Here is a 26,091-nt window from a genome sequence, read left to right as displayed (position 1 = left end):
CTGGGGAATTTCCCGGGGCCAGGATATCTGCGACGGCAGATGTGGTAAGTTGTGTGGGGTTTGAGAGGGGGTCTACGCTACCTTCTAGATACCTCACACGAGTCCTCGAATGACCTTTAAGTGGCGTCGAGTTTATTGGGGCCCCCGTCAAGTCAAGGGAAATTGGTAGTTGCACTTGAGGTACACCTCTGTGCGGTCGCCCCTCACAAGTGAGGGGGATATTTCGGGTTTAGGGATCTTGACACCGGTTACGACCTTGCCGTTGGCCCTTAAACGTTAGGATGTACAATTTCAAAATTTCAAGTTAATGTTTTGTAGGATGTTAGTTCGGCTAGGAGAACCTTTGTATTAGAGAATATGTTAAGGTTAGCCAAACATCGCAATGTGGTAATGAAATTGTACATAATATGAAACTGTTAATTTTAAATGTTTTAATTTTGTTTCATATTTTAATAAATACGGCCGGGAGGGTCACTCCCTCCCGTCTTCCAAAAGTTCAGAACTGTTTCCGGTTTCCCATCCTTGGGGAGTGTGTTGAGAGGGGGTGGCGGGTATCGCGGCCATATAAGCAGGATACCTCAATGTACCATGCACCCTGCTTGATCAATTTTCTTCCAAAAATCATCTTTTTAATTTTCGCTAAGTTAATGATGATGGCATTATCTGTGCAATAGCGAGAATGAGCTTTCAATGACCTCTGGAGGTTTAGTATGGTGTGATGTAGTAAGACCATGTCATCTGTTTATTGGAGGTTTTGTATTTTCCTCCTCGTTGAATGTGCAGGAAAAGTAGTGGACAGGCCCAGACCAGGGGCCTCCAACTTTTTCTGTAAAAATAACTACTTATGATCAATGAGAATCATCTTGAGCTACTATTATTATAATTGATGCAATAGTAACAACATCAGACAAGATCATCAGTGCCCACCATTTGCAAGATTACTAGCAGTGATCACCTCAGTTCATTAGGCATGGTGGAAAGCAGTAATGTATGGAAGGCTTTTTTTAATGTGTAATGCCTCTTGTTGAGTAATTCATAAAAGCCATAGCTGCAATGTCTCCAGAACAAAGGAAATATTATTAGGAATAATTCTCCCCTGCACTACATGATTTATAAGCTTTAAATATATTTTGAAAATTCTGTAATTTTCCAACAAACTGCAGCTGAGTTTCTAAAAATAGATAGATTCACTTCTTTAATTTTAGTTTATATTTTATATATATTAATTTAACCAACCAATACCTTCTTATTTAGTAGGCTGGGCTGCACATAGGAGAGGTACAGGCAGAGCTGTGAGTAGCTCATGAGCTACTTTTTGGAGAAGTTTGGGGTATAGAGTGTGATCATGGTATCAATAAAAAACACTTGCCTAGAAATAGGAGAAGGCGTGGTATGTTGTCTCATTATTAGAGGGCATTGCCTTGCACTATAAAGAAGCACCAACATCTCCAAGTATATTTAATGTAGGTGCAAGATGCAATTGCTCCTCTGTTATATCATTATATTAGGTTTTTATATAGCTATTACATTCACCCATGAATTTATTATTTATATTCTGACAAATGATTTATGTAATGTCAAAATACAGCAGAAGAGTGAAATATGGAGTACTCAGTGCTAGATGGCATACCACTTTAATTATATTAAGGCTGGTGCTCAAGGAAAGATAAAATTTAGCATACCACAAGGTACTTCACTAAAATGGAGGATGACTGTTCATACGGTATCCTTTTGTTACTATTGTATCCAAAGTAAAAAATCTAAATTAAATGAGCAAGCCCACATCTGAATAAGAAAGAGGTTTTCTCCTTCCTGGTTCCGGCCGCTGCGCCACATCACGCCTCGCGGCCCCCGCTTCGCGGGAGCCGCTCGCAGGCGCAAGACTCTTGCAGCAACTGACCACCGGGTCTCAGGAAAGTGCATAAGAGCACCAACGCGGCATCCCTGAAAGCGGACACTGTCACAGAGGTTTGAGGCGGGACTGCGAGGACCAGCTTGTAGAGCGGCGATCATCGGCCGCAGCTGGTCCTCTTCCCGCCCCTCCACCTGATAAAATCCTGCTGGAGCAAAGCTACGTGGGTTCTCTCCTGACCTGTGGGAGTACAGCAGAGGTTTTCTCCTTCCTGGTTCCGGCCGCTGCGCCACATCACGCCTCGCGGCCCCCGCTTCGCGGGTGCCGCTCGCAGGCGCAAGACTCTTGCAGCAACTGGCCACCGGGTCTCAGGAAAGTGCATAGGAGCACCAACGCGGCATCCCTGAAAGCGGACACTGTCACAGAGGTTTGAGGCGGGACTGCGAGGACCAGCGTGCAGAGCGGCGATCATCGGCCGCAGCTGGTCCTCTTCCCGCCCCCTCCACCAGCCCTTCCCCTAGATAAACAGTGCCTGGAACGCGAACGTGGGACGCGCGCGGGGCAAAGGCCGGGGCGAAGACCGGGCAAAGAGCGGGCCGTTTTAGGTCGTTAGAGGCAGTTAGAGACAGGGCTGGGCCACCCCAATTGATTTTTAAGTACACATCTTATCTTATTTTTTTATCCAGTATGGCAACCCGTGAGTTTAGAGATAGAGTAGCCAAATCCAAACTTAAAAATGGCACTCTGGACGATTTCATCACCAGGACCCATACTGCTATCGACAACGAAATATCCAAGATGCAAAATAGGGTCTCTTTAGAACTCGAAGCTGCCAGGAGACTGTCAGTCGAGTTAACTGCCGCAAAAAAAAAAAAATCCTCCCTTGGCCCCATTGCCTGGGCAAAAACACCAGAACGGTCGATAGGCTCTACACCCTCTCTGATTGCTACAAAGGCAGAAATCCACGCCAAACTAGAAGATAGTACACCCCCCTTACAGGAGAAACTTTCACAAAACCCCATTCTCCCTCCAAATTCCTATCTGGGGGTGAATGTAGAACAAAAGAAGGGAACAGAGGAGGGCTTATCCTCCACTAAAATTGAACCCACCCCTGTTCCACAAGAAAAAGGTGGTAGTGTACCTAAAGCACAAAAGCCTACACACAATAAAAGGAAACGCAACCCTACCTCGGCATACTCAAGAAAAAAGGCCAAAGTGGCGAAGGCGCAGCTACCAATAAAAGTATCTCCCCTTCCTAAATTGCCAACACCAATATTTCCTACCCTGGCAACATGCCCAGAAAACACCCCCCATCACACAGTAGTCATTCAAGAGAATAACGATCTTACCATAGAAAGTGACACTGAAGGAACCCCCCTATGTAATATTAAAGGGAAGGATGTTGAATTTCTCACTATCGTCTGGGAAACATTAAAAAAACTACTTTCACCACTAGAAAAGAGATTCACGCACATTGAAACGCAGCTATTAGAAATAGAAAAAAGTATACTAAATCTGGCAACCATTATTATGCAGAACCCTAAAACTACATGCACAAATGGACCCTCACTGCCAGCAGCAATTTCTGATCCTACTGCTAAAGCTGCCGCGAATCCGCGGCCCCTTCCCAATGTCAAATTATCAGGAACTGCTAACACACTCCCACCAGCTGCAATCTCCTCCCTTACTACCCCCATTGTTACACCTAAGGTAAAACCAATACCTAAACCCCGAACCAAGGTAGAAACACATATTCCTATTAGCAGGGTAATGTCAAATTCCATGCAACCGGGGGCTGCATCCACTCTTCCACCCCCCCTAGCTGCACCTGGTCAAAGAGCACCAGCCCCGACCGACCCTCCCAACCCGAGGAAAAATGGCCAGAACTCAAATCCCCCAACATCGCAGAGAGCCAGCACCAGTTTTATACGATCAAGGGGATTTGTAGATCTTCCACCTGAGGTTAGCCCCTACGTTGTGGTGCTGACTGGAGTTACCGAACTGATGTACAACCAGCAGGAAAACTTTGCTTCTCTAAAGAACAAGGTGATCCACTGGTTAGACGTCAACAAGCCAATACCCAACCACCTAAGGAGCAAAATCCTTATGGTACGGAGAGTACCTTGGGTAGGGACTACACAAAAATCTATTTTCGGTGACTGTGTGATTATCTCGTTTGAGGATTCCAACACTGCACATGCCATTTACTCATGGATTAACCATACTTCAACTGCATCAATAACAGCAAGACCCCTCACTTTCTTCTATCCACCTTGTGCCCCTCTAGCCCAGGGAGGGAATAGGAGTATGTTGCAGGTAAGGAACCACACATGGGGTGTACAAAGTAACTGGTGGGCAGACACATTTGAAGGATGGAATGGAGTCCCAACTTCCAACAGATATGGATGTCTGGAGGAAGTGGACTGACTTCCACACTCAATAACCACTGCATCCCCCTCACCCTCCCCAGTCTGTGCCCGCATTCAGCCCACGGACATTGCACCAATAACCAGTATTCAAAAAATACATATGGTTGGTCAATCTCTCTTACCAACATCAGCCCACACAGTGCTAAATGAACCTAGAGTAGGGGCAGGTAGGCAAACCACATGCTCACCCAAGGGCGAAACTATCGATTCTAACCAGAGGCTGAAAAATAATTCCCTTACATCACACAGCCTCAAATTACATAGTGCCTCACTGGATGCTCCACAATCCAACCAGTGTGGGAAATCTGTAGCTCTTGAGCGCCTCGCAACACTAGACACTAGAAGTACACCAGAGGCCCACAGCATAATTTCTATTTTGTCCTGGAATGTGGCAGGGCTAGCTAACAAAATAGACACCCCGGACTGGACAGATCTAGTGGAGGGCTATGACATATGTCTCTTACAAGAGACATGGGCAAGAGAACAACTTAGCCGCCAGGGATTCGCTATCTTTAGCACTGAAGCAAAATGGGGAGGAAAGGGCCGCCCTTCTGGAGGACTTTCGACCTGGATTGGGTCCCATCTGGCCTGCAGGGCCACACACCTGGAAACTAATTCCTGTGACTTCCAGTGTGTCACCCTGGAATGGCCATGTGGAGGGAAGCTGGTACTGATTAACTTCTATTCAAGGCCAGTCGGGGTTGCTGCAACATCAGGCCCAGTGGAAGAGTTAGCACAGTTCCTAGATATACATAATTTTTCCTCCCCCTTAATCATAGGTGGTGACTTTAACCAACAATATGAACCACTCCCTGTCTACATGGAAGGTATATCCGTCGAGGAGGATGACCTATGGGACATTCCTACCTTGATAGATCCAGTGACCAAGGCATGTTCCCCTCTCGCCATCCAGATAATGTCCCTCACTCTTAGTCACTCCTTGAGGGCGTGTAACGGACGGATGGAGGGTGATATCCCGCCTAAAAATACCTTTAACAGGCCGGGCCACGAGTCAAGGATCGATTATATAATGGTATCAACCAGGGACTGGAGGAGGGTGAAAGATTTTAAAGTTATCAATAGATACGATAGTGACCACAGCCTGCTTTCATTAAAATTTGAGATCCCCTATCGACAATTAGATAAGGTAGATCCTAATGCACCATCACAGCCCGACTTAGTGTTAACCAGCAATAGGCGTAGAATAAAATGGACCAAATTGCTGGAAAATCACACTAATATTGAAAGAATCTATGCACTAGTTGCCCCTGTCCTGGAAAAAGTAGAGTGCTGCATGAACCACCCAACTAGCGAATCAGAGACTAAAACTACGGGTAGCTCGGGCCCTCAGGCACAACTGGCTGTTCTTGCTAATATCCACTCGGAGCTATGTACTAATCTTGCAGAGGTATTGAACCCAGTTACTAAGCCACGTAAGCCACAAAAGAGAAGAGTGACCTGGTTCAACGCCTCTTGTAGGGATGCAAAAACCCTATTGTTAGAATCACTGAAAGCACGAGATACTCCGAACACAATTAGGGAGAGACGAGTAGCCTACAAATCTGTCCTCCACAATGCAAAAATAGAATGGGACGAGGAGAACTGGACAAAAATATTAGCTGCCCTCGCTTGCCAAGATTCACGGACTTTTTGGCAAATCGTCAGGCATGGCTCGGCCGAACCACTTGCAGCAGTCGAGGCCTGTATAGCGCCATCCGTTTGGGAGGAACACTTCAAAAACTTATACCTCCCACATAGTAGTGATAGCGGAAGAAGTGAAGATGTCGGAGAGTCCCCCAAAATCAAAAATACCCCAACCGATATGGATGTTTTCAGTATAGAAGAAGTCACCCTGGCAATTTCCTCCCTGTCTGCTGGGAAGGCGCCGGGCCTAGACAGGCTTCCAGGCGACCTTTACAAGCATGAACCTAAGGTTTGGGCTCCGTATTTTGGGGTATTATTTAATTCCATTTTGAAAGGTCTGCCAATCCCTCCCACCTGGCTAGGGGCAGAAATAGTGCCAATTTTCAAAAAGGGGTCTCCCCTCCTCCCTGTAAACTATAGGCCTATAAGCCTAATTGATGTTTCCCAGAAACTCTTCTCCAAGCTTTTGTTGAACCGTCTTCATGAGTGGATCAGGGACTTCAACATCCTTAGCCCCTTCCAAGCAGGCTTCAGGGAGAAGGTCTCCACAGTGGACCAGGTCTTTCGCCTCGCCATGATATATTGGAAAACAGTACAGCTGGAGGGTGGCAGCCTCTATACTGTATTTGTGGATCTGAGGGCAGCGTTCGACCTGGTCCCGAGGAATAAGCTGTGGGAGGTCCTTGATAAACTGGGGGTCCCTGAAGGTCTCTTGAATATGATAATACGTCTCCACACCAGTAATTATGCCCAAGTAAGATGCGGCAGGATGGGAGAATTGTCTGAGAAGTTCCCCGATGGCAGGGGGGTAAGGCAGGGTTGTGTGCTTGCACCAACCCTGTTTTGCCTCTATGTCAACGGGGTAATCTCCCACCTAGCGGGCATATCCAACTCTGATGCCCCGAAATTGGCCGCTGAGAGGGTATCAGCCATCATGTTTGCCGACGACACACTGCTTTTATCCAAGTCGGCAAACGGCATTCAGCGTACCTTGGATGGCTTTGTGGACTTCTGTGAGGCCCATGGATTGGAAATCAACACCACCAAGACGAAATTCATGGTCCTTAACCCCCCACAGAAATTTCACTTCAGTCCTAGTATCACACAAACCAAGCTGGAAAGGGTAAAAACATTTGAATATCTGGGAATTGTACTAAATGATAAATTTACCTGGATCTCCCACCTGGAGAAAGCTGCATTGAAATTGACCCAGCACTCGGGAGGAATAATGAAGCTCTTGGCAAACAACAAATCCTCAGTCAGACCGATCGGCCCCCCAATACAGATTTACAAATCTCAGGCCAAGGGGGCTGTAATCTATGGATCTGAACTTTGGGGCCATGAAAATACTTCAAAATTGCTGAAGGTGGAAAATAAATGTATTCGTAATCTTGTTGGGCTACCACCGAGCACCCCCATTATCCCCCTGAGGATGGACCTTGGCCTATGCCCGCTTGATGAGGACTTGGCTCTACGCCCACTGGCCTTCTGGCGTAGAATATGGACAACTCCTGAGTTGGCCAGCTACAGGGAAGGACTAAGGGAGATTCTTACCACTCCAGGTGCCGGAAAAATCAAATGGCTTAAATCTATCAAATTAGAACTGGAGGCTTTAGGTCTCTCAACTATGTGGTCTGACCCTCAGAACATGTGCCACACCCTCTCTAAAAAAGATCTAGCCAGGTCATACCGAGAACTCAAACTATCACTGATACTCAACCATCAACATCCCGGGTCCTTGACAGCTTCCTTTTTCTCTCACAAGGTTAATTACAACATGGAACCTACTCTAGATAAAATTTATCCTACTGTATTGAGAAAATTATATCTCCAGTGGAGACATGGCACTCTCCCCATTAGAACTTTTACAGCAAAATGGAGCCATGATCCGAGTAGTTCCTGTCCAGCATGTAGAAATTCGGAGGAAAGTGAGCTCCACATTCTTTTTTTCTGTCCAGTCTATTGTGGGATTCGTAGGCACTGGATTGTTCCCCTATGTAGGAATCTGGGATTCAAGAAGTGCCTACCTGCCTTTAGAGTCCTAAAAACTGACTTGTCAGATCTCATTGTGTTCGCTATGGCCAAATATTTGGGCGCCTTCTGGTCCATCAGAAGGAAATACCTCAAAATATAGACTGAGTATGGACCTGTTTTTATTATATAAAGATTCCTTCCAGTATAGTTTTTATGAATTTTACAAATTCACTGTACAAATTATTTAAATGAATTGTTTTATATGATTGTCTTTTATGGTAAACTTTTACCGAAATAAAGGTTTTTGAACTGAATAAGAAATATGTATTAACCAACTCATTTGCATACATACTACCAGACTCATCTGCATATATTACAATGCTTTGAAGCTTATCAACTGATAAAGATTTACTTATAATGTTCTCTACAGTTATTAGAGCGAGGCTGCTGGTAAGAAAGTGCCTGCAAGGAGTACTTGTTTGTTAAATATTGTGCATCACAAGATCATTTGCTGTTATTCTTGGTAGATTTATATTTAACATTAGTTATTAGTGAGATTGTGGCTTAATTGTTGTATTGTTTTCCCTCTAAGGACAAAGACTTCAGTATGACAAATGTTACTTTGCTACATGTTTTTGCATGGTCACAACATTTCTTCCTAGAGAAAGTATCTGCGGCACTTTTGCATGGCTGGCAGACAGTTGTAAGGCATGTTTTATGGTTTGACTTTACAGCGCAGCTGTTGCCAGACAATTATATGGGCATCACCAAGAGAGGGACTTTGTCTTCACCAATATGTTGGGGAGAGGAGTACATGTTTTGATTGGGCAGAAGTTGTGAGATTTCAGAAAAAGTGTTTGCTTTCCATGCAGCTGTAATCATTTTGTTTATTTATTCAGCTTCCTGAGCTTGAACTTTCAGGGGCACACACATGACATTGTAATGCTATGAAAGTGTGTTAGATAACTAGATAATTTATAGTGCTATTCTCCGGCAGTAACACAAATGAGAGGAGGGCAGTCATTAACCCATATGAATGTTTATGTCTGGCATGTTCTGTTCCTCATGATGACACGGCTTAACCTCAGCTCCTAACCAGATATGGTTCAAGCACTCCCCCCTAGATATTTAATCCAGAGGAAAGACAGAATTTTGGGAATAGGCGGTGGGATTGCTATAATCTATAAAGATCACTTGACATGTAGACTACTAGAGAGTCCACTATCAGACTGTGAGAATGTACATTTTGTTACTGAATTTATCCCCTCACTTTCATTGTCAGGCATTCTTATTTACCGCCCACCTGGGGCAATGGGCCCTTTCAGCAAATTCTTGCTGGAGACTGTTATGACACTGACAAGCACCGCGGCTAACTTTACTCTCTTGGGAGATTTTAATTTGTACATTGATGATCCTTTAGTATCATCAGCGACCGAACTAACGCAAGACCTGATGGCATGTCAACTTCACCAGAAGATCTCACAAGCAACCCATATCAAGGGCCACCTTTTGGATCCAATCTTTTCTAATCTGATTGACCTCAAAGCAAAAGCCCCACGCCCATACCATGGTCTGACCATTTCCTAATTGCCACTATATGTGCCCTATCAACCCCCGTATCTCACCCACACCCAACACGAACACTAGTCCGACCTTGGTCCAAACTACCTTTGGCAGAGTGGACCCAGGTAATGGAAAATACTGAACCTAATCTGGAATCTAATCCTATCCCATACTATCTGAAGTTCACACACTGGTTCATGGAATCACTAAGCACAGTGCTTCCAAAGAAATTAATCCAGAAGAAATTATGCTGCAATAAGACCGCATGGTTCTCCCCTGAGTTGCGGGTGTTAAAACAAAAATGTAAACGTCTAGAGAGGATATGGAGGAAAGATTTCTCTGTAGCAAAGAAACAGGAATATAGGACAGCCATTGGAAATTATAAGGCTGAAATAAAATGAGCCTAATGCTCCTATTATTATTTGGAAAAAAATTCAGGAGCTGCTAATTTCTCTAGAGAGGCCATTTTGATCGCAGAAAAAACTTCTCGAAACCCCAGCTCTCTGAGTGGCACCGATCTGTCTGGAGAACGCTGCAATGAACTCACAGAATTCTTTGCCACCAAGGTTCACAATATTCTCAAGCACCTCCCACAAAAAGACAATAACATCCCTGAGTTCAAAGGAATCATTATGGCCCATCTAGAGGATAATAGGCTGGCTCTTGCCTTGAACAAACCAACAATGAACAAACATCAGCTGATTACAACCATGTGTAGCCTCCAACCATACTTGCAATACGTACCGAGCAGATACGAAAGATTTCTCTTGGCCAGATTTAGATTTGGGACTCTCCACCATCTGATCTCTTACCCAAATATTAATGACTGGTCAAGAAACTTATGTCACTGCTCGTGTGCCAACGTATCACAACAAAGTACGATCCACGTGTTTTTTTTTTGTAAGTTTTACCTTACCGAAAGGCAAAGATTGTTAAAACCACTACTAAAAAAGGAGGGTGGAGGCAATGTCCTGCTTTTATCTACTTACAGATGATGGACAGTTTTTATTGTATTGGTTCGATGGTGGGATTTTTAAAGAATGTAATAAGGACCAGGAAAGTTAACAATTTGTGAACTCCGGGGAGAGTTCACTCAATAATCTTTCCAAATGATGGATCATATGTCTGAAAGCATAGTATGAAATTACGAGTGCAATCTAGTGGATTGTTATACATAGATGTATTTAGATCATGTTATTAGATGATGAATTTGTTTTTATGCATGTATGCTTTCATGAGTTTACTACTTGAAATCGAATAAAGCTCGTTTGATTGATGGAATGATTGACTCAGACCAACAATACGCCCCTGGATTTCCACCACTGTCTTGTGGAGGTCACCAAGTGAATGAGTTTTTCCCACCTAAAACTCAATGGTGACAAAACTGAACTCATGTTACTTGGCAATCAGTTAAACTTCAAAGCAAACACTATGTGGCCAACCTGGATGGGATCAGCGCCCATCCTGAAAACAGAGATAAAAAGTCTGGGTGTCTGGTTGGACCACGATCTTTCATTTAAAGTGCAAGCCAGAAAAAACACTGTGCAGTGTTTTGGTTTGCTAAGAATTATTCGCAAAGTTCTGCCGCTACTACAAGATCAAGCGGAAAAAAATCTTGGTTTAAGTGCTCATCTTATCTAGAATTGACTATGGTAATGCCCTCTATTTGGGTGCCCCAACCATGTCATCTCAAAACTGCAGACAATCCAGAATTCTGCAGCAAGACTGCTTACGGGAACCCAGAAGCGAATTTCTGCAAAACCAGCACTACGTCTGCTCCATTTGCTACCGGTGCAGGACAGAATCAATTTTAAGGCCCTGTGTATCGCCCATAAGTCCCGAAGTGGAAATAGACCTCCTGTTATAAAATCTTTGATCCACCCTTATAAGGCCAGCAGAAGCCTACGCTCAGAGGAGTTGTATCTTGCAGCAGTACCTAGGGTCAGGAAGGCCAGAAGCGGAGGCAGACTCTTCTCCTATAATGCCTCCAGGCTGTAGAATAGCCTGCTGCTGCACAGACAACCTAACCACTTAGCTTTCATTAAACAATTTAAAACCTGGCTCTTTCCTTAGATGGCAGACTCTACTCAAGTGATCACACAGCGCTGGGATGCTTCCCGGTAGCAATAAGCTATACAAAAAACCTTTCTATTCTATTCCTTTACAGTGCAACTGTCACCTGACCTTTTTTTACCTACTCCAATATTATTCTGCAGTTCCTTGCTTCCACATTGTTAGAACTGGGGGTCTCTAGTTGGCAGAGGAAGGTACCTTTTTCCATATAGGGATCATTGCTTCTACTCAGGGTAATGGGGATACACTCCTAAAATAACCCCTGCTCACCCCCTTGGTAGCTTGGCACGAGCAGGTAGCTTATCTCAGAGGCAGTGTGCAAATCATTTGTGAACACATACAATAATACATTGAAAACACTACAAATGGATACCTCACCAGTTTAAAAAAATAGTTTATCTTCACCTTAACCAACATGACCAGATACGATAAAATTCCAACATGCAAAACTATTGAAAAAACCTTTAAATTGCAGGAAAATCGTTAAAACACTGTTCCTCCAACGTGGTAGCTCTCCTGGGGCGACGGCGATACTGAATATGACAGAGTCTAACAATTTCAGCAGACCTGTCAATATGGGCCAGCTAAAGCATTGACAGACTCAGAGACAGTATCTTTCTTGTTGAGTCAGTCAGGGCAAATGTTGCGGTTGCGCTGTGAAACAGAGCATTTGCAGCAGGCGGTTTCTTCACGATTCAGTACTGGCAGCAGCTCGTTGATGAAGTTGGTGAGACCACAGCTTGCGTTGAAGGGTGAGACGATGCTTGCTGCAGTGCTGGCAGGTCGAGGTGCAGTCACAGAGCCGGTTGATGTTTGGGTCGGGCAGCGACGGTGCTGGTGATGTCCTTGAAGTGTGTAGTGAAGTGTTGTGGAGTGCGGTGCCCACAGGACGCAGTGCAAGCAGCAGCTAGTTGACGGAGTCGGTGAGACCAGGGTTGCGTTGCAAAGTGAGGCATTGCTCTCTGCTGTGCTTTCAGGACACAGAATCCTGTGATGGACTTGATGACAGAGACGGTTACCCTTTTCTTCTGCAGAGACGATCAGAGACGGTGCCCACAGACACGATGAGGTCTTTGCTGTTCCTGAGACCTTTAGAACAGGGAGCAAGCTCAGTTCAAGCCCTTGAAGATCTTTTCCTCAAGCAGGGGACAAAGCAGGCACCAAAGTCCATTTCTCCTTTTCCTGACAGCAAGTAGCCACTGCATGCCAACCCCATCAAGGCAAAAAGCACAGGGGCAATGTTCCTCCTCAGCTTCTCCGGCTCTTTTCCTTGGCAAAGGTTCCTCTTGATTTCCCAGAAGTGATCTAAATGTCTGGGCCCCTCCTTTTATACAGTAAAGTCCTTTGTTCTCTGGTGGCTTAGAATCCCTGTGCTCATTCATTTTAGATTCCAAGGGCAGCTTTAAGCCACAATGCGAGGCCATAAAAAAGAGAGGCATAATGACTGCGGTATCCCTAAAAAACCTAAAAAACTTGATCACTCGCTCAAGCCTCCTTCCCCTACTGAAGGTGATTCAGGCAAAACTGATTCCATCTATCACTTACGGCAGTGAAGCGATGAGAGGCAAGGACACTGAAACGGTAGATGGTACGGTAGCAAAAGCACTGGGCATGATTTTTGGCTTGCCGGGGTACACATCCCCAATGCAGATGGGGCTTGAATTTGGGCTCGCAAAAGGAAGAAATGGCACACAAAGGAGTATATTTAAAAAGCTTGCACAAAATAAGCAGAGGAGAAGCAAAAACACTCAATGCTCTCCTGGGGAAGGAACTGCAAGGCAAAGAAAACCGCCTGCAATGCTTTACCTGGAGGATGCAATCAAGCGGTTGGGGCTGCGTCAAATATGGGATCTCCCAGAGATTTAAAAAGCAGTAAATACCATCATCGGAAAAGAATCTCTCTTACAGGACAAAGCCTCTTTGTCAGAGCATGCACACGGCTGGTTTACTATACAATCTTACACCAAACTCAGGCCCCAAACATATTTTCAGACCAGCTTCACTAAAAAAATAAAAGAAAAGTTTTAGAAATTTCGCCTAGGACTGTTGCCCTCTGCAAATCCTTTGGCTCCCTGGCTGCGCCCCTCAACACCAGCAACGTGCAGCCTCTGTGGTAATGCCAAAGAAAACATAGTACACCTATCTGCAAGGATTTGCTACAAGAACGCCGGACCCTTTTGAGACCACTATTCAATAAAAACCGGATAAGTTCATGCAGGCAAGCAGTCCTGGCATGGTTCTCTGGGGACAAAGTCCAACAGAGCTGCTAGTTGGTAAAATATCTTGAAGCTGCAGAAGCTCACCTTAATAACGTGAAAGAATAAACAGAAAAAGTAAAGTTGGTCTGGTTGCAGATCTGAATCTAGTGCTAAAATCCTCATGAAGAAGGCTCTGCCCTGCTTTAGAGGATAAGCAGGAAGGACAGTGACGGAACCCAGTGTAATCTTTGTACCTTAAGAGCCAAAGTATTCTGACGGCAACAAGGGAATAGTTGGTATCTTGGTGTTCATTTTGCCTTACTTCTATAAACTTTGAAACCTTGAGCAGTTAATGGTCAGAGTTCAAGAATCAAATAATTATGGCCTAGATGCCTATCTGAAACTTTTTGTTCTTTAAGCAATCAACTGTTTGTGTTGTTTCAAGGGTATTAGTGGGATTTTCTTTCTTCTTCTTACTCTACCATTAGCTCTATTTGTAGTACATGTGGTAACTCTCTCCTGGGTTGGAATAAGCAAGCACGACTGGATGGAATGAGAATGTAAGTTAGCCCAACTTAGGTAGAGGACCACCCCCGGAAAGTTTTCATTGGCAGAACAGAATCGAGTCAGTTCTTAGGCCAATCTTATATTTTACCCACATTTTAACAGTCTTAGCTTTATTATTTTAGTAGCAGTTTTCTACTCACAGTTTACCATAGTATTTTCATAATTTGTTATGGCTACTTCTAAACAGGAAACTGTTTTAATTGATGATGGTTTCTAATGGCTTTAATTAACTGTACAATAAATTATTACCTTAACTTACTTGTGCTCAGCCAAAACCGGTTTGTTCTCTCTGGTGCAGCTTCCTGGTAGGAGGTGGAGACAGCATTGTCCTTGGCACCCCAGGCCCATTCAGGTGAAAGGAAATGTCCTTCCCCTACAGCCCTGACTTTTCAGGCTCTCTGGAGCCACTACCGCTCTCCAACCCCTATCATTTAAAAGCCAGACATGCAACACACAAACCTAGAAGAGGCACATTGGATGGCTAAGCAAGAAAATACCTACTTCCTAAAAGTGGTATTTTCAAACACAGAATGTAAAAATCACCCTTACTAAAAGATGCATTTTAACATTCTGAGTTCAGGCATACTACTTTCCTACCTTGTTCCCAGGGGTAGTTATGTTGATAAGATATTATAAACAAACTCCCCATTCTCTCCTATGGGAACAGGTAGCCTTGCAATAGTGAAACACGAATTTGACAGTATTTCATTATAAGGACATGCTACACACATCAGGGCATGTCCTACCTTTCACATAAACTGCACCCTACCCAGGGGAACCTTGGGCCTACCTTAGGGGTGATTGACATGTAAGAAAAGGGAAAGTTGGGGCCTGGCAAGTAGGTGCACTTGCCCTGTCGACATACCAGTACCAGACTGCACTGAAATGGCAGACCAGTGTTACATTTACAGGCTGATTATGTTAGTGACACAATCAATACTGCAAGCCCACTAGCAGCATTTGATTAACAGGCTCTGGGCACACACAGTCCACTGTACTAGAGACTCACTAGTAAATCAAATCAGCCAATCATTGAAACACCAATCCATAACAAACATGAACTGGGAGAGCTTATGCACTTTAGCACTGATTAGCAGTGGTAAAGTGCTCAGAATCATAAAACCAAAACAAACAGGTCAGAAACAGAAGGCCACAAAGGAAAAAATCTGGGGATAAACCTGCTAAAAAAGCCAGGTCTAACACACATAAATACATATTCATTACTATGATATTTACTTGTAATGCTTCACATTACCATTTAACATTCCTCTAAAGCCACATCTATTGCATAGCCAATGCTTGTTCAGTGTGTGTAGCCAGGTCCAGGTGAGATGAGCAGGAGAAGCAGTAGATGCGCTTAAAGTGTATGAAAAAATTGAGATCTTTTCGGCACATTGCCTTAAGTGCTGTATTGTTCAAGTACAGGTAAAGAAATTATGTTGCCCCGGGAGTGTACTGTATTAACCGCATCCGTGCGGCGCGAATTCCCCGCCCATGCTGACTCCGCCTTGCACGGGCGGAGTCATGACGGAACGGTTCCGTCATCAGCACAGCTAAGCCGATGCTGATGACGGAACCGTTCTGTCATCAGCATCGAAGGGGTTAATTTTATTCTGTTATTCCCTTGCATCATAAACAAAGAAACAGCTAAAGACTGAGTACAGTTACCAAGAGGGGTGTGTTCTGAATATATTTTGATGATTACTTCCTTGAGAAATGTTGTCATTGTGAAGAATATGAAACAAAGCAATTGCCAGTACTGCTCGAACTAATTAACCATAGACTCAATAAGCTGAGTTAATAATTCTCAACTTAGAATGACCACTCTTTCAGTCCAAAATATTTCAAAAATATTTTTTATGTAGATATCTAGTTTCTACTTACAAAAATTTTTTAAGATGCTTTTTTTCTTTTATTTCTATGTATCAACGAAAGATGAAATAACACAAATGGAATGAATTTCTGTCGTTCTAAAGTCTTATTCACAAAAAAGGGGGGTGTGGATATGTACAATTCGGTGTAGAGCGGGGTTGTGTAGGCAACACGGGGGAAAGACAAACCACATAAATTTCAAAATTAACTACTCAACCTCGCAACACTCCCATTCATCCCACAATTATTCTGAATAGATACACAACACATACAGGTGGTGGGGAAGTGAAAAGGTTTGTGAAAAATTTACAAGGGGATAAGATTCCTATTTAATATGTACAACTAGGATAAGCCTTAAGAGCTTGGTTCTCAAAGAAAATACAAATACAATGAATTAAATACAAAAAATATGATCAAACGTTAATTTCATGAATCAAATGCACAACATGCAATCATTTAGTTGTATCTCAAAAAATCCGATGACACGCAGTCATCGCATGCAAATGAAACAAATATTCAAATATAGACCCATCTATATTTGAATATTTGTATATAGATGGGTCTATATTTGTATATAGATGGGTCTATATTTGAATATTTGTTTCATTTGCATGCGATGACTGCGTGTCATCGGATTTTTTGAGATACAACTAAATGATTGCATGTTGTGCATTTGATTCATGAAATTAACGTTTGATCATATTTTTTGTATTTAATTCATTGTATTTGTATTTTCTTTGAGAACCAAGCTCTTAAATTTATCCTAGTTGTACATATTAAATAGGAATCTTATCCCCTTGTAAATTTTTCACAAACCTTTTCACTTCCCCACCACCTGTATGTGTTGTGTATCTATTCAGAATAATTGTGGGATGAATGAGAGTGTTGCGAGGTTGAGTAGTTAATTTTGAAATTTATGTGGTTTGTCTTTCCCCTGTGTTGCCTACACAACCCCACTCTACACCGAATTGTACATATCCACACCCCCCTTTTTTGTGAATAAGACTTTAGAATGACAGAAATTCATTCTATTTGTGTCATTTCATCTTTCGTTGATACATAGAAATAAAAGAAAAAAAGCATCTTAAAAAATTTTTGTAAGTAGAAACTAGATATCTACATAAAAAATATTTTTGAAATATTTTGGACTAAAAGAGTGGTCATTCTAAGTTGAGAATTATTAACTCAGCTTATTGAATCTATGGTTAATTAGTTCGAGCAGTACTGGCAATTGTTTTGTTTCATATAGTTGCGGCGTAGCCTTACTGCGCTTAAGCCAAACCCTTTTTTGTTTCCAGTCATTGTGAAGAAGACATATTGTGATGGGCTTGGGTAGGGGTCGAGGTTGTGTAACTAGGCGCCTTTGCCCTGCCACCCTTAACACCATTTGTAATGCTCCTTTAGTGCTCATTGTTATGGTCTGGTCACAACAATTACACTAAGAAACCAAAACTCAAGCTGTTTTCTATGCAAACTGTATGCCATATTCTTGGGGTCACAACAAAAACATGTTTCCTAATGTACTGAACCCCATGTTTCTCTTTCAGAACGTAAATCAAACTGTTACAAGTAAAATCTTTACTGCTTCACATCTTAAAATTGCCTAATATTTTGTTTTAAACAGAAAATGTCCCAGGACCAACAGAATCCATAGACAGAAGCAAAACACGGGGCACTACAGTTCAGACAACACAACAAGAGCATCCACGAGGCTGATCTGAAGAAAGCATGCTCACCCAGCAGCAAAACTGACATCAGGCAGAGTCTGGACTCCGAACACTCTAGAGATAAGATTAAGACAAGAGATCTACACATGTTGCCTTGCATTTGTGGTAATCTACACCAATGAAAACATGTACTACAGCTATATTTGATTATGTATGGATATATTTGAAATAGTATACATTGTCTTGATGTTTTTCTGTAATGTAAATAAACTATTTATATCTCACAATATAGTTTTTTCCTTTTCATGTATTTGTTATATATAATAAATACTCAGTGATGAGAAACAAAATTGTCACTCTTACATTTGCTGTTTCCGACGTTACTGTTCATACTTAGAATGAATGTTGTTGCACCAGTGTGTTTTGTTCTAGCAGGTTCACAAGGAGGTGTTTCTCCAAGTCACACCTTTCAGAGTCAGATTGCACATTGAAGAAGTAATACATGCATCCTTTAGGCAGCTCGCGATCGGGTTCATCTACACTGATGATGTCATGTATGTTCCCGGAGATGTTTTGAACAGTATAGCACTCCAAACTGAAGGCATGGGTTCTCTCCTTGCAGTTGCATGGCCTATTCACCCGTAGTGTCGAGGCTTGTATCTAAGAGGCAGATTTATGAAGCCGTTGCGCCTCTTTGCGCCGCAATTGCGTCACTTTATTTGACGCAACTGCGGCGCAAACAATGCGCCCTATTTACAACGTGACGCATCTAGGAGATGCGTCATGTTGTACAGCACTGCGCCATAAGGAGGCGTTCCTGCGCAGGGGGGGGCGTTCCTGCGCAGGAACGCCTCCTGAAAGTGGCTGAGTGAAATCTATGAGATTTCACTCAGTCACTTTCAGGGCAATGCTGCGCCAAAAAACTGCGCCTGCTTGAAGCAGGCGTAGGTCTTGACGCAGCATTGTGCAGATGGTGTACCCCCGAGCCTTGCTGGAGCTGCGTCGCGCTTGTGACGCAACTCCAGCAATGCGCCACATTTCCAGCACAGATGCGTCATGCATCTGTGCCGTTTTTGCACCATGGTGCGCAGCATTATAAATGCGGCGCACCATGGGTGGCGTAGCTGTGGCGCACTGTGGCGCACGTTAACTGGCGCATCCCTGGGGATGCGCCAGTTAACATAAATCTGCCCCTTCGTCTTCACATAAAAAAGGCGGTCTCATTATTTTGGGCAGGCATACTCTCCAATAGTAACCATCATTTGAGGTGGGTAGGTAAAAAAAAGTTCACTTTTCCATAAGCAATAGACATTTTGTAATTGTAAAGGTAAAATGAAAATCAGACGTTTTGATCAAATAATTCAAGTTGAAGCTTCTTTGGAATACGTGTCTCTGACTGTTCAGAACAAATGTGTTTCAGTGCAAATGTCAAACACAAAATCATTGCTCAGAATAAAGAACAACCATTCATAATTGGACAAGACATTTTACGGCACGCCTGCTGGGGAATTGTTTTGGTGCACTAGATTCTGCCAGGTTGTGAATTTCCTTCCCTTTGAACCAAGGGCCTCACATGCTTTTTCTCGACTGGAGTTTGCATAATTGTTTATGCACTTACGTACTCACGATATTCTCAGATATCCACCAGAACATCGAGATAGGAATCTCAAACGTACACGATATTGTGACCAGAATATTGTAGCTGAAGTTTAAAAAGGTAAGTGGAGATTTTCTATACTTAAATCCATAAATGTTTACCTTGACGGACTGTATATATTCGTAGTGCATAGATGTGGAGTTAAGAATAGTTAACTTATACTTCTATATGCACTTACCCTTCAATATTTGGTCGCCCGATTTTCTGTCGTGATACTGCGATATTCCTATGCTCGATATTCCATAGTACATTCATATGCTCACATAATAGTCTCGCTGTTTTTGTAAACGTGCTTCTGGCACATACGTTTCTTTGATCCTGGAAAACTATTAACAACACTGACCCCTCTCCCGGTTTTGATGATCACATTTGGGAAACCAGGGAGAGCAGGCAGCCCAAAACAGTGCTTTTTTGTAACAGCTTCTTGGCTTTAACAATCTTGAAAGCAAACCTTAGACAATCTTAGTACAGGGAAGATTGTTAACTTAATTTCACCCATACATTGTGTTTAGATGTCAGTAACACCAACTGTCATTATTTGTATTTACACGTTTGTAAGTTTTGTGTTTGCATTTGAACATCTATGATAACTATATATTTTAACATTGGAATATCAAACATCCTGCATTCGACATTTTAATATAACAATATCCACATTGAAGATCCAATTTGAGGCACCAACTTCTCTACTGCCAAAAGTAAAAATTCAGTTAATTCCTATATTGTGTCTACACCAAACTCCCATGATCTGTGGGTAACATAGCTCACCAACCCTCAAAAAGAATAAAGCCTCAAAAGTCTACACAGCATAGCAACCCTACAGAACTATCCAATATTCCTTGGCTTGGCAAAATCACCTACAAATGTTATTCAATCCAACTGAACCAATACCTCAGTGACAATGCTATGTTATCCGTCTGTCAATCTGCTTTCAGAGAGGGCCACAACACAGAAACTGCTGCATGGATTCTCTGGAGTCACACAACTATGCTTGGGATCATAGAACCTTAGTTGGCAGGGACTGAGTCATCCTCCCGCCTGAGTACTCATGAGCCTGGAACCGACTGGCTATAGTGTCTCACTTGCTCTCCTACTCACTCACAGAGGAACAAGTGATTCGACACCCCAGAACACAACCCTTCCGACCCTCTCAGGAATCGCAGTTGCAGGACAAACCCTTTCGCTCTCACACTTGTACTTGTCCACAATAGGATCTGACAGAGACACAAGAAAATATTTTAATGTTTATTTTAGCTATCTTGCTCGAGTATGCAGTAGCAAATCAATCATAAAATAAGCTGTCAATATATATTTGGGTCCCTCTTTTCCGTTTTTACTGCTATTTACTGATAAATACAGACAGAAAACATGTATTTTCGTGTCTGTATTTATTTTTAAATGTGGTTAAAAACGGAAATTGCTTTTTTTTCTATTTTTAAATTCTGTCTGCCATGAGTGCCAAGCCAATAGCTTTGTGGGTTGATAGGAAAGGGGGTTAAAAAAGAAAGGGATTTTAGTAAAGAGGCTTTAACAGCAATAGATATACACAAGGCTGATACTGAAATTTGCATGTTTTCATATAAGTGCATTGATTTATCTTCAGCAGGTGTTCACAACACTGAAACCTGGCAGGCATTCAAGCATGAGTGCATATTTATTGGTTGAAAAAATGTGGAAATATACTAATTTCAGCTTCATTTTCTCACGAAGACCAAAATAAATAGGGATAAATACAGATAAAATTAGCAAAAAAATAAATATTGATAAACACAAACGGAAATGTAAAAAAAAATACCATAAAACCGGAAGCCCTAATTATATATGACAGGGTAGCCTAGCCCCCCTCCCCTTTTATAGAAGCAAAGTGATTATATATCAGAAGATCTCTAGGTGTCAAAATACTTTATTTCAGCCGCATGCCTTAAAAGTTATCCTCATTCACATCTCATCGTAAATATCATAGAATAAATTATTCTAATTAGTTATTTAAACTACTTCGATTATCTTTGAGAAATTAAAAACCTTTAGGATAAGACACGCTTCAACTTTTAAAAGATTAAAAGACAATAAAAGCATATAATTTATAATTGTAACATCTTTATGATTAATTATTTGTCAAACTTCTTTAAAACCTCAATACAGCTTCATTACCTTCTGGCCAGCACTATTCGCCTGATGCGCCACATGTGTCCTAGAAACTTGCCAGTGGCACATGTGAACACATTGGATTTTAAAATTCTCATGGCCGCCTGGTAATCTCGTGTACCCATTTGCCTGCAAATAGGTTTTAGCCACTTCGATCTAGGCCTTGCATAAGCCAGACGTGCAAACGTGAGGCATGGATTCTGAGTGGGAGTTGCATCCCAGGACAATTTCTTGGTGCTGGTGTGTTGTTATGCCACCCACTTTGGAAATCACGCAAAGGGAGAGAGACAAGCCTAAAGTGAATATACAGCTTTCTATCAAGTGGTATTAGGATTAGATCTAAGTAAGGCTCTAAGTGGCGAGTTTGCTTATGAATTCTATATTTCGCTGTTAGCCTACCCCAGGAAGATTTCTGCCAGGCTATCTGAATGACCCAATCCTAGTATTGATGTTTAATTTTTATTTGTAGCAGCAGGGATATAATAGGGTTGTCCCATGCTTCCCTTAGTCCAATATCTGTTAGGAACCTCCTTATATTGCGCAACCAGCGGATTTCATTTTTGCCAAGGCATGTTACTTCAAGGCATTTGTGTAAGAGGAAAATTCTGGCACTGCTCTGATTCTAACCCAGAACAACAACGGGCAGAGCTTAGCAATGTCATTATACGGTCTCCTCCCCATGTCCAACATTAGAGAATGAATTGGAGTGCTCTGGGGTAGTGATACCAGGTTCCACAGAAATTTGTTGTCAGATCCAGTGAGGTTCTCTAAATTTTCAAAACCCCACAATTCGGACCCATACAGGGCAGACTTGACTGCCTTTGCATCATAGACTTGGAGGGCCTTGGCTACTGGTTTGCGTGTTGACAGACAATGTTCCTTCCCTAGTAACCCTAATATTTGTTTGTGTTTCAGGGCCATCTTTTGGACATGGAAACTCCGGGACATTTTCTCGGACATTTTAATACCTAGGTATTCAAACATGTTCCATGTTCACTCTTTCTAGAGGTACCCATCCCAGTGATGGTCTGCTCCTCTAAAATGTATGGGGGCTTAAGGTAATACATTTGCTTTCGGAGGTGTTTATCATTAGGCCCGCATATCACAAGCATTTGAATTTGTCTAGGAGTAAACAAAGCACACTCAGGGTTTTGGATATTAGCAGATCTTGGGGTGTTAGCAGCAGACCCATGCACATGCACAGACAAAAGTTCTACAACTCAGATGCTGTCATGATCTCTTCCCTGGAAAATCCATTTCCAAGTGTGTTGTTACCTATTCTGTGCATAGCTAAATGAGGAAGCATGTGTTACCAAACAACAGCTGCATTTGTGTGTTTTGTTAGGTGCTGAGGCCTGAACAGAACAAAATATCAAGTGGCATTCTTGTTTGACCTTGTCTCCGGTGTGCTGACTAAATCCCATAAAAGGACACATTGTAACAAAAACAGCAGACTCTGTGTGAAAGTACAGTGTGGCACAAAGCAAAATAAGTTTGCATAGTAACATGCGCAAAGCAGGGGGCAGTCTGTAAGGTGCTCATGCTAACATAGGAAAAACAACAATCTGCCTGCACAGGATATATGTATATTTCATCATTTTGTTCCATTCTCCAGCACACATAGACAGAGGAAATGCCTTTCATGGGTTTTTTATGTAGGAAAGTGTCCCTTCTTTCATGAAAACAATCCTACCTGCAACACAGGCACCCTTGCAACATGACACAAGGGTGCCTGCATTGGCACTAGGAAGCCAAAAGTGCACTAGTGCTAGGAAAAGCCAGGAATGCACCATATAATTTTAATTAAATTAACCAAGCACTCACTGAAACAGCCACTTACACACACAATCACTAACTCATGCAGTCATTCAGACACCCACTCACCAACCAATACACTCCTACAGCCACTCACTCCCCCACAGAGCCACTGACACACCACTCACTCAGCCACACAGTAACTCACACACCATCTCACTCAACCACACAGCTACTTGTATATTTACCTCTATACCAGCTCACACACCCATGCAGCCACTCACACACTCATTCACTCACCCATACAACCACTGACACAACCACTCCCACACATACAGACCACGTCAGAAATCCACTCACTCACCCATGGAGCCTCTCATGCATGCACTCACACACGCATACAGCCACTCACACACTGATACAGTCACAAATCCACTCAGATCACAAATGTTAGATATAGTATCACTCAGTAGTAGAACTAGTATACTAACCTAACTTTTGTAGTAGGTTAGTATGTATGTTAAGCACACATAAACTCTTAAAAACACACTCACTTCATAATGTCATCAGTGATGTAACTTGAGATTGAATATGTTTGGTCATAAGCAGTGCATTGTGGGGGGCGTAAGTTATAGTAAGCTCAGTTAATTATAATTGCTGAATTTCTATGGTTTTGTATGACTGAAATCTGAGCATAACTATAACGTCGGTGCGACCTTTGATGAGAACAAGCATCTTCCATTATATGAAAAGATCAGGGATAGATGGAGGAAAAGAGAAAGACATACAGATTAGTAAATCAACCTGGAATAAGCTAAATACATTTAATTCAGTTATATATACTTTCAATGTAATTACGGATCTATATATTTATCACTTTTTCTTCTAATTTAGCATTTCCAATGCACTACCCTATTTCTCAGCCTATATTTTGCTCAATATATCTTCTAGCCCAACCTTCTGACTCATCTCAAACTTCTTCTACTACTCCTTCGAATGCACTACCCTATCTCTCATCCTATACATCTATCAATGTATCCTCGACATCCACTCTCTTGTTTATCCCAAACCCCATACCACTACTATGTTTGCCGAAATAACCCTTTCTAGACTGTCTCCTACTCTACCCCTCCTTGCATCATCTGACACCTCTTTTACTATACCAATCCCCTCAAACAAACCTTTCTAAACTCTTTCCTCTGAGTCCTCCCCTCCAAAACTCCTTTTTACTCATCCAAAAGCCTCCTCCTATTGCTAAGACCTAAAAAAAAAAAAAAAAAATCTTTCACTCTTTTATCCCTCTACTATCTGTAACAGACTAACATGTTCACTTCTCAAATTCAGATTACTTCATTTTCTTTTTTTTTTTTTTTTACTATACTAATTTTCAACAGTAATCCTTTATGGTGTCGGAGTGGCGTACTACTCGCTAGAAAGGCGATTCAAAACCCATCAGGGGTAACAAGTGCTATATGAATGCAAGTCTTTCTTTCCCTTATATCCCTCTGCTATCCTTCTCACTCCAAGTAACTGACTAATATCCACCACTGAAACTGCTTCATATTTCACCATATTAATTCACCACTAATCCTTTGTAGGCTTCCTGAATAGCGTTCGTCAACAAGCGCAATATAAATACAAACCTTTGTCCTCCTCTATCCTTATGCTATCATTCCAAATTCAAATAACTGACTAACCTATCCACCACTTAAAATGAACCTGCATGTTTCACTATACTAATTCAACACTAATCCTCTATGGGTAAGCGCCATATAAATGCGATTACAAAACAATGCAATACAATATATATATAGCAGACTTCAAACTTAGTTTTGCACTGAGATCACGAAAAACAGAGAAAAAAAGCGGAACAACTCCTAAGCATCACCCACTGAAGGGTCTTAACTGCGGGACTGGGAACAAACTACAGGAACGACAATGCTGAAAATGAAAGTCCATCGTGATGCCCACCAGGGGGCAAACATTTTAAAAGGAGTAAATATGGTTTCCTTCGTGTTTCTCAGCCTTATGGATGCTTCTGGTTTTCCCTTCGAAAAAGGTCTAGGAAGACCGAAATGCATCAGGGATTATAACAATGCTTTGTCTAAAAAAATACAATTATACCTGCCTGTTTCTTCACGATGTGTGCAGCTCATTTCCTTCTCGCTGAGAGGGTTCTTTCTCATTCATACAATCAAACAGCCAGCGCAGGTACGCAAGGAGGGTCCTCTTCAAACGCAAATACCACACGCGGAAAAGCAAAAAAGAATTGGAGAAGATAACCACCATGGTAGAAAATACTGTCATCAACTTGACTGATTTTCCTCTTACTACAAAAGAACAACAACTACTTTCTCTTGGGCTGTCATATTGTCCACCTAACAGGTTTTCATACAACCAAACTCGGATTGACATCTATAAGTTTATCCGTAAGATTAAACTTATCAAATACTTCAAACTTGAAGCCAAAAGGAATCAAACAGAGTCCACAACAGAGGTCAACATGATGACATCTGTTTTACAAGTTCAAGATGCTGCGGGGCTACAAAACTTGCTTGATCTTGCTTTTGACAATGACTCACAGCCCACTCCTACTGTGAGCCAGAGTACTGAGATGAGCCATTCAGCTATCACCACTTTTCGCCCGAAATCTACCTTTTTACCGATCATGCCCCGTGATGCGGTTGATGTTTTT

General features: G+C 42.3%; 1 protein-coding gene across 1 annotated transcript in view; it reads left to right on the top strand.

Annotated features, from left to right (window-relative positions):
• The window catches only part of TMEFF2 (transmembrane protein with EGF like and two follistatin like domains 2), an 804,247-nt gene extending 786,058 nt beyond the window's left edge, over nt 1-18,189 (top strand). Inside the window, exon 10 of the mRNA XM_086955395.1 lies at nt 17,797-18,189. Within this exon, the coding sequence (XP_086811521.1) occupies nt 17,797-17,893 (97 nt within the window). The 3' untranslated portion in view covers nt 17,894-18,189. The remainder of the gene's footprint in view (nt 1-17,796) is intronic.
• The last annotated feature ends 7,902 nt before the right edge of the window (nt 18,190-26,091 follow it).

This window comes from Lissotriton vulgaris, chromosome 2_1 (assembly GCF_964263255.1).
Source record: "Lissotriton vulgaris chromosome 2_1, aLisVul1.2, whole genome shotgun sequence".
NCBI classification, from domain to species: domain Eukaryota; kingdom Metazoa; phylum Chordata; class Amphibia; order Caudata; family Salamandridae; genus Lissotriton; species Lissotriton vulgaris.
The sequence above is the reverse complement of the archived record's forward strand: the minus strand, read 5'-3'. Positions and strand labels throughout refer to the sequence as shown.